The sequence below is a fragment of the Typopeltis vanoorti genome, chromosome 19 (genome assembly GCF_054136105.1).
Source record: "Typopeltis vanoorti isolate ZY-2024b chromosome 19, IOZ_Tvanoo_1.0, whole genome shotgun sequence".
NCBI classification, from domain to species: Eukaryota; Metazoa; Arthropoda; class Arachnida; order Uropygi; family Thelyphonidae; genus Typopeltis; species Typopeltis vanoorti.
This window is the reverse complement of record NC_143567.1, coordinates 71,783,392-71,798,212: the sequence shown is the minus strand read 5'-3', so window position 1 is coordinate 71,798,212 and position 14,821 is coordinate 71,783,392. Positions and strand designations below refer to the sequence as shown.

Here is a 14,821-nt window from a genome sequence, read left to right as displayed (position 1 = left end):
TAATTAACTGCTGAATCTTCAGGTAATGAAGAAGATAGTTGTCGATAACCTCCATCTTTTGAAAGTACTGAGGTGAGAGCGATGGGTCGATAACTAAATGGCTGACTTTTGTCTTCATTTTTGGTATATAAGCTTGCTTCCATGCTGTTGGATGTTCTACTTCAAGTATTGATGTGCATTCTTCATTGTATTTCTCTTCTCTCTCTTCAGTTTTTATGCTACCTTTTTAATCTCTGATTCCTTTTAATTCCTCTTTCTTCCATTTCTAATCTTTTTCAATAGTCTTCAAAACATGTTTTTCAGATTTTATGTTGAAACATGGTATTAGTAATGACTAATTGTCTGTGTTCTCAAGAGAAGTAACTACCAGTTACTTATATCATTATTAGCTTTTCTCTTTTCTCCAAATTTTCCCAAAACATTCTACATATGTGGTGGTTCTTAATCTGCTCTTTAGATCCCCAAGAAGGATCAGTCTTAATTTGTAATATTCTCCCACTTCTGCCTTATTAGAACCACCATCTATGGGACCATAGATCTTCTATAACTACTTCTTCCATTTCATGATCACTATTGCCAAAGTATAACATCTAAATGTCAATATATAATATATGTTAATAAACATATTATTTAGCAGAACAGCGACTGTTTCAGTCTATTTTTTTTTTTGTGTGTAACATCAACTAAGTCCAACTAATTTTCTTTTTGATACTTTTTTAAGTTGATGGTGTCCTTTAATTCCACTGATGGTGAGTTTGGGTTTGTTCAGTTATTGATTTTTCACTGTTTGCCTGGTATCCTAATGAAAACAGTGAGGAGTCTTGTTTAATGGGAAAATTCTTTGGCTAGTATGACATCCATACCATCATTTTCTTTTAGTTTAAGACAATACAGGATACAATTTAATCAGCTAAGTCCCAAAATTCCTAGCCCTTGTATTGTCTGTTATCCATGTTTGTTCAGTACTCAGTCCTAACCTTCACAGTGGTGCACCACAAGAAGATGTGGATTAGACATTAGGTTAGAAGATCTAGTTGGTTAACTGTAGCTTCTAGCCTAATGTCCAGCCTATAAGGAAAGCTCCACATTCCTTAAAGGATATATGAGTCTCCTCCTGGTTACCTAATTTTGATCATTAAGTAACCCAGAAGACAATATGAGACTAAAAAGGTCTTATCTAAGGAATCATTTATTGCTTTATTTTTTTCTCCATGGTGAATTTGATACTGTACCTATTTGTATTTTCAAGGATGATTTAAATTCATCATCAGAGGCAGACCAAATGATAAATATATCTACAACACAATATCAAGCACAAGGCTAAACAAGAAAAAAGCATGTACAAATTAGCTAAGTTAGAAAGATCGTTACCAACTGCTGTTCCCTCATATTATCGGTACAAAATCTCATGTAAAATAGCCAGAATGTACAACAAAACCTGTAACTTTAATATCATCAAGAGAAAATTTTTTGAATTGTTTAAAAGTATTATCTTAAAATGGCCTATTCATGCAGTAGGATTCAACAGTGAAGCCCACTTTTCATCATTACACCCTTGTATGTGAATGAGTCAAAAGTGTACTAGTAAATTTGCAATGAAGAAAGTCTATGTGATACTATTTCTCAGCATAACATCTTCAGATCAAAAGAAATCCACAAGCAACTCTAACTACAGAGGAACCACATTCTATATCAGAATTTGCTTATGGATTATCACTTGTTTTAATTTGATGGACCATTCTATCCATCAAAATTTATACTCTGATAATCACAGATGTAGTGCTCTTCTTTTTTAATTACTGTAAGAGAAAAGCAATCATGAAAAGCTAAAAAAAACAGATCTTGATACCTATTCTGCAATTTATAGAACAGTTTCCATACAACATTATCCTCAATGATATGACACCAGACTCCCCCCCCCCAAACCCCCACACATTAAATTCCATTCAAAGACTAATTAGTTAATTGATGTCAAAGGATCTTACTGATTCCATCTAGAGTATAACAAGAAATCCACTATAATCCAATCCTATTCTTTGTCCAAAATTCAACTCAAATTGAGGTGCACTCCTTTCATTGTACCACATGCTATTCCAGATACCGTATACATTATAAAAGGTATCCCCCCCCCCCAACAGTAATCACTATGCTATCAAACAAATTGACTATGAATACAGGTATCTGACAGCATATCCCACTGCCAAGAGATATCTCAGAGAATCATACAGATCATTATGCTAAGATGGCATTGTTCATGCTATCCATCAGTGCATAAATGAACGTTAAACTACAATTGAAAATTTTATTACTATTCTTCACGAGCGACAATCTTAAAGCTTAACATATTATTTTATGAATGACAATTGCTCCTAGATGTCTAAATCTAAAGCATTGTCAATGCTTTCTCAATATGATATCTAAGCAGCTGCCTGTGAACAGTTCCAATTATCAAGTAGTAATACAAATCTCTTCTCTGCATATACTTCCCATTTTCCACTTTTCAGTTTAAAGATTACAGAACTTTCTAACATGAACGTATCCAAGTTCACCAACAACTGAAAGACCAGAACTCAATACACTACTACTCAAAAGTGAACTATCAGATAAGAAAGAAATTCAAATGCAGATTCTCACTATAACAACTTGAATGGCTAACAGAAAAAATGTCTTTTAATAGATAGTTTTTATAGTGATATTTTTTTTTTTTTTAAAGAATAGCAATGTACCTGTAGAGCAGTAAGCAAGATGTTTTGGTAGTTATTATAATGGTAATTTGTTAGATAGAGCAGTGTTTGCTGTAGTTGAGAGCTGGATGTAGTAGCTATAGAGAAATAGAGCATTGACAATTTGAGACAATTTGGTACTTTTGTCTTGCTGGCCCTACTCTTAGAAGTAAGAAAGGTAAGATAATACATAGAGCCAAAGCTTGGCATGGCAAATTCAAAAAAGTTTATGGAAATGCTGCATGTTGCAACAGGTAAACTTATCATAAATTTAAATTCAAGTCACTTAATATATCAAAGAAATATAGATACAAATTACTAATAATACAGTCAACTCTTGCTATAGCAAATTCCACAGGATGAAAAGAATATTGTTTTTTATGTATCCCACTCAAGAATTGTTATAAACTTATAGTACCATGGATATGCTATAGGTTAGATCATCTATTAAACATGGAAATTTTCAAGCCTCTTCGTTGGTGAGCAAGTATGCTATCCACTGGGCTGACACCAGTTACAATAGAAAGCACTATTGTGAATTTCATTTAAATTGGCATTTTTGCTATAGGGCTTTGCCAAAGACTTTTTTGACCATCTATTTTAGCAAGTTAATTTACTATAATCATGTTGACTACAATGAGAAATAACTGTACTCTTTACTTTCCTTATTAAACCAATCTACATTTTTATACTTACAAACAACACTCTTATAATTATTATCTCTATTTCAACGCTGAAGTGAGAGTGAGAAGCAATCAATCCCTATATTGCAATTTTTATCTTAAGTGAATCATCAGTCTCTACAAATCCTAGTTACAAGATATTAGTTATATCCTAATGGCAGGTCATTCTAAAATTATATGAAATTATCAAATTCCATAATTGGAGATAAAGAAAAATTTTAAACATCACATACCTTTTCATTAAAGCCTACCATCTTTTTAATCACATCACTGGGAATAGAGGGATACATGCTTCTTGCAATGAATTCTAAGTCACAAGATGAGAGAGGTTCTATATAGACCTTAAAAAAAAAGCCTCACTTTAGCAAAAAACTTTCCACTGTTGGAATGTAAGATCACTTAACTAAATTTCATTTCCTTAAATCTAGAAAAATAATATCAAAAGTCAAAGAATGATATATAAATAGTTACCTGGGCACAGAGTTTCTTGACAGCACTACAAATTTCACAGCAATGGTATGGAGAGAATGACCAGATTTAGATTTAATTTTTAGATAAATAAAATAAGAGATGCTGAAAATAATTATTTTCTTTAATTATTATTATTTTTTTTTTAGTAACTGAACTGCTCTACTCTATAGATGGGCTCTGGAACTACCACTTACCCTTTATTATCTCTAAACTATATTATACTCAGCTGGCTTCTACCTGACAGCATGGAAGCAAGAATATGTACGGCTGATTCAAGAGAGAGAGAGAGAGAAAAACTAGCATTTACTATCAAACTATCAACCTGCTCTCATAGCAGTGATGTTTAAATAATGGAGCAAGTCATCAGGGGCTATTTCTTCAACAACTGGAAAACTGTCAACTAATAAGTCACCATCAATATGGATTCCACCAGTTGATATCTACGATAGACTTCCTCGACTACATTACCCACCTCTAGACACTCGTGCTATAAAGAACTTTGGAGAAACTTTGCACTTAACATCAAAGGCTTTTTAACAAGCTGCCATCATGTGGTTTGCCTTTCGCCCATTTTTCTCTTGGATAGTTCACTGTATGTCATGGTGGAGAGCTCAAATAGCAGTTTGTAGTGCACAAACCTCAATACAGACCAATTTTAACACTATCTTTTGATGGGCTGATAACAACCAAGTTACCTTTAACTTCCAAATTACAATTTTGTAGAAAGTTTTTTTACCTTGGGTATACTATACGTTGAAGATACCAAGCAATTTTTATAAGCTTGGTTTTAATCCTTTTTCCCAAGTAAGCAAACAAGCAGGTAAGTCAAGTTTGTGTCTGAAGTATTTTCAGGTCTGAGGCAACTCGTGGTAAAGGCGGAGTAAGCTCTGATCATTTTCCTTAGTATTTTCCCTAACGCAAAGCACATCACCTTGTGGACATGTATGATGCTATGCATTAAGGAAAGGTCAAAACCCAGACCGGTTTCGACCTTTATTGAGAAATACCTCAGGTGAAAACTTGACTTACCTGCTTGTTTGCTTACTTGGGAAAAAGGATTGAAACCAAGTTTATAAAAATTGCTTGGTATCTTTCTTCTTCAAGTGTCATCTCCTAGAAGGAGGTTGGCAACCATGTCACGGAACCTTTTTCTTTCTTTTGTTGCTCTGGAACATTTTTGGTAATTCAAGCCAGTCCAGTCCTTAATGTCTTCGAACCACATTCTCCTGGGTCTACCTCTCCCTCTTTTTCCATCCAATTTCCCTTCTAATATTAATTTCTGAATGCCTTCTTGTCTGGTTAGATGTCCAAAATATTTAAGTTTTTGCTCTTTAATTATTTTCATTAATGTTCTTTTCATTTTTGCTTTCTTTAAAACATCTTCGTTTTTCATTTTCTCTGTCCATAGTATTTTCAACATTCTTCTGATGGTCAACATTTCAAAAGCTTCTAATTTTTTCTCTGCTTCTTATTTAGAGTCCAAGTTTCACTGTTGTAGAGAAGGCTTGACCAGATATAGCATTTTATTAATCTTTTTCTTGTGTCTATATTAATGTCTCTGGATGTTAGAACAGTTTTCATATCAGTAAAGGCTTTTCTTGCTATCTCTTCTTCTTTTTATTTCTTTAAGGGAATTTCCTCTCTGTAAACATTTGTCCCTAATATATAAAAGACTGAACCTGATCAATTTTCTTTTTGCTAACAGTTATGTTCAGTTTCTTATTTATTGGTTCTTTTGATATAATCATGCACTTTGTTTTCTTTAGGTTAATAATTAGTTTCATGTCAAAGCTTCTGTTGTAAATTTGTGATTAAGTTTTGAAGATCATCTTCAGATTCTGCTATAAGAACTGTGTCATCTGCATTCCTACCTCTGACTTTTACACCTTTCAGTTCTGAAATATTTTTAAAAACTTGCTCACTATATATATATTGCACAAGGGTGATAAGACACATCCATGTCTTACTCCTTTTTTGATTTCAAAGTTTCCAGAATATGTATTTTTATATCTTATTGAGGCCATTTGATTCCAGTATATATTTGTAATTATACATAGATCTTTTCCTTTTAACCCATTATTCTGTAGGATATGTATTAATTTCTTGTGGTCTATGGAATCAAATGCTTTGGTGTAATCAATAAAACAAAGATATATGCTTTTCTGGTTGTCAAGGCTTCTTTCACATAATGTTTTTAAATTGAAGATTCCTTCTCTTGTATCTTTGTCTTTTTGAAAACCTGATTGAGTGTCTTCTATTTCTACTGACAAAGTGCCTTTTATTCTTTCTAGGATTATTCTCAGTAGTAATTTTGTAAAATGGCTTGTTAAACTTAGTCTATATTCTGTACATTCAAAAGTTGAGAATAGTGACAAAGATGGATTTCCTTAGATCATCAGGGATGTATCCTGAATCATAGATGTTATTAAAAATAACCTTTAGGTCATTAAGTGTGTTTTCATTTACTTTCTTTAACAATTCAATAGGGATCTGATCAGGGCCTGGTGTTTTACCTGTTTTCATTTGGCTTAGAGCGTATTCTATTTCTTCATATGTAATTGGTTCACCATCTATATTTTGTATATCTGGTCCGTCTGTGTGATCAGAGTCAAACAGTTCTTTTCCATAATCTTGTGTCTCTAGTATCATTTTTCCATTTTGATCTTTTATACAAGGATTATGGTTGAAATTTTTCTTTTTATTTGTCAGGGCTTGGATTGATTCATGCATTTCTTTACTATTGTGTCTCTTATCCAATTCCTCTATTTCTTTATATTTTTCATTTAGCCACTTGTCTTTAGCCTTCCTGCATTCATTTTTTATAATTTTACTGAGTATTCTATAGTGTTGTGTACTTTTCTTTTTTCGTCTTTCATTCATAAGTTCTAGTATTGATTCAGTCATCCAGGGTTTTTTCTTATTGTATTTCATTTTTGGGATAACCTCGTTAGCTGTCTTATATATTGCACTTCTAAAATTTGACCACCTGTTTTCAATTTCCTCTGTGTTACAAAGTATATTGTCTTTTGTTTTATATCCTACATGATCTAATTTTTTCCTAATTTCTGAGTTAAACACCATTTTGTTGTCAGGTATATTCAGAGCTGTGAAGTCAAGTCTTTCAGTATGATTGTTTTTAGAAATGTTTTTTAGTTTAATTTTTAAAGTGGACACAACAGGGTTATGGTCTGAACCTATATCAGCACCTGGGTATGTTTTTATGTTGGTTATATTATTTTTGCATCTATTAGTTATCATTATGAAATCTATTTGATTTCTTATAGAGTTATCTGGGTTTGTCCAAGTATACAGTCTGCGCTTTGGATGTTGAAAGAAAGTATTCATTATGCGCAAGTTATTTTGAATGCAGACTTGTATCAATCTCTCACCTCTTTCATTTCTGTCACCTAGTCCAAATTTTCCAACAACTGGGATTTCTTCCCCTTCTCCAATCTTTGCATTCAAGTCATCCATCACTATGACTATCTCATTTGATTTTACATATTCTATAGATTTTTTGTAAGTTATTATAAAAATCTTCTATTTCTTCATCATTGTGATTCATCGTAAGGGCATAAACCTGGATAATTATGATATTAAAAGGCTTTGTGGCTAATTTAATAAGTATTTTTCTTTCGTTTATGGATCACAGCCCCATCACACATTTAAAGATGTCTTTCTTAATCATGAAATCCACTCCATATTCATGCTTCTCTCCACCAGAATATACAAATGTAAATCCATCTTTCTCTAGTTTTCCCATGTTAGGCCATCTTAGTATCTTTAATTTATAGTATACCCAAGGTAAAAAACTTTCTCATCTTTCTCTCATTCTGAGATTTTTATTCATTAAGGTCAAAGCACCTTGTGGCAACTTGTATAGGTAAAATTTATAAGTTCTGTATTACTTCAACTTTGGCATCTCAGGGTCTGGCTCCCACTGACGAGACCTCAATAAAGGTCGAAACCAGTCCCTGGGTTATTTTTGATAATGCTCAGCTTAATAGACAAGACCATGTCTTGTTTCTCCAAGTGACACTCTAGCCATTCCAAGAATAACCACATAATTTCTATAGCATAGTTGGTTTGAAAAAGTATTTTGCATCACAAAACATTATCTTTCATCTGTCCAGCTACTAACTTTGTACAAATCACAGATCTGCACACACTTAGAAAAATACTGTTCATGATGCTTTGAAATAATACTTGATACTAGTTATGTGGGCCTTCCATGATGTGTCTACCAATAAATTATATTGGTAGACACATCATGGGAAGGGTCACTACCCAGACCGGTTTCGACCTTTATTGATGTCTCTTCAGTGGGAGTCAGACCCAGCGGTGATACTACCAACTTCATGGAGGCTGCTGCAATATTAATATCTTCTACTCAATTGCCTTTCCACATATTTTCTACAACTGTTCTTATCGCTGCTTATCTCGTCTTACAGCCTTTTAAAAATGATTACTCTAGAAATAGAGAATATTTTGATGTTCAGCTTTTATGTCACATTTGTCATCTTTCAAGATACTGTTTATTCCATTTCCAAGCTTTTAAATAGGCTACATACCATTCTGCCACCTTCATGATATTTATCTTCTATATTCTTCTCAAAGTCATTCCACAAACTTTAACTTCTTGGCTCCATCATGAAGTTCTGATTTTCCTATCCATGTAAGACATTCACTACATGCTTCCGTTAGTGAATTTTATGTTTCCTTGCTTATTTTGATATTCTGTGGTGCTTTAGCATATGTGGTTATAATCCACCATATCAAACAGTGAAAAACCAACGAATATCTATGTAATAAGTAAATAAGTTAAAACTGGTATATCTGATGTATAAAAATAAAATTAAAAACAGTACATTAAATATATAGTTCCAAGATGTTATATACTTATATAAAAATTAATTTAATTAAATTAATTAAATTAAAATTTAAAAACACTGGGTATATATATACATGTATATATGATATGTTGGATAAAATAGGAGAATGTAAGACTCAGAGAAAGTGGTAAAGTGATAATGCACTCGCAATGAAGGCAATTAAATTATTTATGATGGTTAATGCAAAGCCACAGTACTCATACACTCAGGAAAATGATCACACCTCAACATGAAGGAGTGTTCAGATGAATATGGCCTAAACAGAGCCAGGCAAGAACAATGTCCTCTATGCGAACTCTACACAGACTATATGGCTACAGTTTAATTTCAAGCTTAATCTAGCATCTTCTTCTTCTTTTCAGCCATTTCCTGTCCACTGCTGGATGAAGGCCTCCTCTAGTTCCTTCCACCTTTCTCTGTTGTTGGTCGACCAATTTTTCCCAACAAAATTTGACAATTCATCACTCCATCTTCTTTTAGGATGTACTCAGCCTCATTTCCCTTCTTTTGGAATCCAGAAATAACTACACATTCACAATATCTGGAGCTGCACTGGTAATCTAGTATAGCTTATTATTCTCACTATTCTATGATGTTTGTCAATGGATTATTTATTTTTGTCATATAAAATGTATACAATCCATATAGGATACAGGCAGATGATGGTATCTTAGAGAATGAGCTGACCTAACTTCAGTTATCTGCAGCTTTGTTTTATTTGATCTCAGAAAGGTTTAAGATCCAACACAAGCAAATATCCAGATAGAGCCTTCTTATATCTTATAAATATAGTGGGGGGGGCTTTGTCTTTAGGTGAAGGTAACAAATTGTAGATCTGGCTGATGGGTTTGTTGTAGGTCGCAGCAAGATTGTATTTTTTCATAATTTTTGAAAGTTGCTCTGAGATGCCTTTAATATAAGGTATGGGAATCCTATGGGCTTGTTCTTGCCTAGGGTGATGTGTGGAGAAGTGGCTGATGATTTTTTTGAGTAGTTTTAGGATTGTATCCATTTAGAATGGCTGAGTTTTTGATTATTTCCAATTCTTGTTTTAGAGATTCCTCAGAGGAGCAAAATCTGTGTGCTCTGGTTACCAGTGATTTGATGATGCCAAATTTTTGAGAAGGATGATGAGTAGAAGAGTCGTGGATGTAGCGACCTGAAAAGGTCGGCTTTCGATAGGCAGAAGTGGAGATGGAACCAGAGCACACAGATTTTGCTCCTCTGAGGAATCTCTAAAACATGAATTGGAAATAAAAACACAGCCATTCTTAATGGATACAATCCTAAAACTACTCAAAAAATCATCAGCCACTTCTCCACACATCAACCTAGACAAGAACAAGCCCATGCCTTATGTCCAAGGCATCTCAGAGCGACTTTCAAAAATTATGAAAAAATACAATCTTGCTGTGACCTACAAACCCATCAACCAGATCTACAATTTGTTACCTTCACCTAAAGACAAACTCCCACCTCTATTACTACCTGCCGTGTATGAGGTACCATGCTCCTGTAAACTGTCGTACTATGGGCAGACAGGCAGATCTGTTCTTAAACGCATCTCTGAACATCAAGATCACATCTGTCTCATCAAGCTGCAGAAATCCGGCCTCTCCCAACACGGAGTTGAAAACCCAAACCATAGGATCCACTGGGAAAAGACCAAACTTCTACAAAGATCTTCATACAAACATGAACGTTTATATAAAGAAAGTGCTGAAGCCCTACTTCACAGACCCAATCTAAACTGCAATGATGTTCTTGCCATTCCTAAAGTATGGGAAATTGTCATACAAAATTGTGTAAAATAATTCAATTTTAATTTAATCTAAATAATCTAATGTATTTTTTTTTTTTTTTGAAAGCTAGAAAGCACTGCTGCATGCATTTGGATTCCATTGTATTCATGCACCTTATCTGTATGTTATTCCTAGTATTGTTCTCAACTGTACTGACGATGTCCTAAGACACTTAGGTCAAAATATTTGCGTATTAAAAAAACCTATTACTGTGGTTTTATATGTGTTTATTTAGTCAGAAAAATACATATGTATAAGAAAACAAGCTACATGCTCTTGTACTCTACAAAAGTAGAATCTAAGCTGCTTATCAATCTGTTATCTAGCCTAACCTCTAGTGAGAAAAATAAAATAAAATAAAATAAAATAAAGTAAAAAAAAATATCAGACGGAACTTCAATAATCATTTCTAAAATCCTCTCGTATTGAGATTTCCTTCTGGGCTTGTTCCGGTTGTTATAATTGTTGCAGATGGGTCATCCACATTCTTGGAATGATTAGTCCGTCATTTTTGTTCAGGTTTGGTTTGTGTTTAATTATTTCACGTGCTTCTTTAAATTTCCTGTCAAACCAGGTTTTGATGAGGCGTGAGGACTTGGTGCCTTTCCCGTCGATTCTATGATATGTATGGAGTGCGTGGTCTGATAGACCAGTTTTTCAATAATGGAGATATTTAATGTGTCATTTGTGTTCTTCTTTCCTGATTGGTATAGTGCATCCTGTTTCTCCTATGTACGGTAGGCTACATGTACACTGGATTTTGTAAACCCCTGTGGGTCAGGAGTGGAAGAGGATCTTTGGAAGAACTGAGTAGACCTCTTAATTTTGTCAGGGGTTTGAAGAAAAGAAGTCTACTCAGCTCTTTCAAAGATCCTCTTTCACACCTGGCCCACCCAAGGGTTTACAAAATCCAGTGTACATGTAACCTACCTGTTGGTTACCTGTACACTGTATACAGGGGTCAAAACATCATTTGTTACTTTCTTAGCATTAAGTAAAGTATTTATTTTAACAGGAGTGCTTTATCTCCCTAAATTCTTATCAATGAATGCTGACCCCCATGTAACTTTAAAAGAAAGAATTATGAGTTTTATTTTATGCAGTTATGATTCAATACTGCATCTTTAAGTTTGTTTACATTTCTCTCTACTGCAAATGGCCAAGTACAGTCTGTAAGTGTTTGTGTGCATAAGTTTTGATAAATTTTAACTTTTTACAATAGATTTGTTTATACTTTATGGTAGTAAATGATAAATAGACTAGTAATTACATCTATTTTATGCATTCATGACATTATAAAATCTCTTGTGATGAAGAATAGAAATATTTTTCACCTATATCGATTTTACATGGGCCATAAAATACTTATAATTGGAAAGTGTATATAATCTACTGTAATGTAAAAAAAAAAAAAAAAAATCGTGATATAATGTTAGAATAACTGAATGTAGAACCACAAGCAATTGAAACTAATAAGATCAAACAGGAATAGGCTAGTAAAATGAAGGTCAACAACTCGTTCAAAGGTCACTGAATTATGTGTTTTTTGCTGCCAAAAGTAAGCGCAGATGACGTAAAGGCATCTCCAGTATTAATCCGGGAAGTTTTGGAAGGAAGGTCAAGGGACGGCCAATGATATAAAAGGCGGAGATTGAGGGGCAAAAGGCTCTCTCTCTCTTACTTTTTATTCCTGTGGCAAGCTTTTCGAGGCAGGGAAGAGTCGGGGTCCCACAAGCAGTAATTCTGGAGATCATGGGGAGTTTGCTGGTAGAAGAGGTCATATTTCAAGGTAGCCTTCCGTGAAATTCTTCAATGAGTGTACAGATCCATGTGCATGCTGATTTGTTCTAGCCGAATCAGTTCTTGATATCACCGAAGAAATGCAGTACTGTTACAAGGGAGGAAATCGCCAGATGACCACCGTTGGATAGTGCCCGATTCTGCTGGTTCTTTTCTTAAACTTGCGATCGGGCACTATCAGACGGTATAGTGCCCGATCACATGTTGATAGTGCCTGAAGTAAGCTTGTAAGTAGATTGCTTTATGTTAATAGCCTAGATTGTGCGTACAGATGGTAGATGTTGATTCTGTTTAACTAATGGCATAATGTGTTGAAGAGGTCAGAAAGCCGAATGTGGGTTTGAATGTCCTTAAAAGAATACTGTAGACTTGTATAGCGCTTGTGTTATATAATGCTTAGAACGTGTATAGTATATGCCTTTTATTATTTGTAATGAGAGTAAGGTTATGTGTGCTAAAATCCATCCACGTGTCTAATAAATCGAGTGTAAATAATTTCTTTGTCTAATGCTTTAAGTGAATTGTTTTAATGAATGTGTGAAGAATCAGGCATGAGAAATGCCCCATTACTTTTGTATATAAATTGTCTAAGTTAAAATAAGCATGTTTGGTTCTGTTAATAGCTTGCCTTATCTTTGTTAGCCAATGCACTGTCTCATAAAAACAATCCGAACCTGTGTGACCTAAGTAAAGTAACAGCCACAAGTGAGTAATTCAAGGGTTATTAAACGTGCTTAGCTAAATTATTCAATTGTATGCAAAGGAAAGATAGAAAATTCTTTTACACAATCCTTAATGGCACAGTCGTTAAATAAAATAAATATTTAAGGATTAATACATTTGAATTATAGCAACGTAGATTAAGGATTTGGTCCCAGCCAGAGGCTTTTCCTAAGGCTACGGTACTAGCATGAGTAAGAGTATACTTTACGGCATCGAATGGGGAGGGGGGCTAAGTAGATTACGAAAGGATTAAAGTTAAATAATAGTATTATACGTGAGTTAGAAAATATAATAAACTATAAAGTACAAAATACCATAATATTACAACATACCTAATTTTTTCTTAATTTTTCTATATTATTGTCGTAAATCTCAAAAAAAATTTCCAATATATTTATTCAAAAAAAAAAAAAAAAACCTGCATATAAGTGAATCAAACTTGCATTTTTCAAGGTCAACTGTACACATTACTATGTATTTTCTGCAACTAAAAATTTGAATGAAGTTGTTAGAAAAAATGTATTTAGTTAGATACTGTCTATGTCTATTTGACAATAAAACCTTTTTTTTTTTTTTTTGCACGTGTATGCAACATAGTGTTTATGGGAGGTAATGTGTTTTATGTTATGTAGGATCATTTTCATTCCAGTTGTCTGTAATTACCCTGACTGATGATGTTACTAGTTCTCATCAGTGCAAGATGGATCAAGCACATACCTAACAATTCAAGTAGAGTGAAGTCAGGGATATGCTGGACCCAGCTTGTATTCACTATTCAATTATTTGTTATGTTTAGTACTGAAAACTATGGCTCCCTCCCTTCCTCTTCCTGATCACTGTTGCCAAAATAAATAAATGTAATAGTTATTATTAAGAAGTATATCACCTGTTGTCAATACTCTTTGTTTCAGTAATAAAAAGTATGCAACATGGTATTTTTGTAAGTTCTACCCCTATTCCACTGATACTTCTTACAGTGATATTGAATTTATATATTCAATTCTGTTGAAAGTTTTACAATGAATCAAAATTGAGCAGCTTTTCACAGGTGAACTGAATATTTTAGAGGTTTTTCCAGTTTACCTCTAAAAATACACAAATATTATTAGGAAAAAATGAAAGCGTTTGAAAACAAGAACCAAACCTTGGAGATTTGGTGGCAAACTCTGAAGAAAACACTGATAGGTTCAACCAGATAGCCATGTGGTGAAGTTATCTGCTAGGATAGAAAAATCAAAACCCCCATGGTGGACTCAGGAAGATAAAGAGGCAGTCAAGGAAAAGAAGACACATATCAAAAGTTCCTGACAGGTAAGTAAGCTTGTGCTCTTAGGAAATGTAAGAAAGCAAAACAATGTGTAAAACTAGTAAACAAGTCATGGGAAGACTTTGGTAAGAACAAAGAAAATAAATATCAATAAAGTGGCAAAATGCAATGGAGGGTATTGAAAAAACTTAGGAATGGAAAAACAAGTACTGCAAAAGGAATTCAAAAATGATAAAGGTGATATAAAAACTGCTGATGAAGATATCCTAAATGTCTGGAGTAATTACTTGAAAGGTTGCTAAATGAAACAAGCAGTATTAGCATGGAGGTAGAAAACACTCAACAGGAATTCATTCAGGAATATACACTTGGAAAGAAGTCAACAGACACCCCCATGACGAGGTGCAGTGTGTCATGTAATGAGTCACATGTTTGTAGCCAGTATAGATTCAAGGGATAT

The 14,821-nt window shown here is 33.7% G+C and overlaps 1 protein-coding gene across 1 annotated transcript in view; it reads right to left on the bottom strand.

Annotated features, from left to right (window-relative positions):
• The window catches only part of LOC150096239 (midasin), a 1,081,806-nt gene that overhangs the window by 701,775 nt on the left and 365,210 nt on the right, over nt 1–14,821 (bottom strand). The window contains exon 37 of the mRNA XM_090409469.1: nt 3,640–3,747. Within this exon, the coding sequence (XP_090265595.1) occupies nt 3,640–3,747 (108 nt within the window). The remainder of the gene's footprint in view (nt 1–3,639; nt 3,748–14,821) is intronic.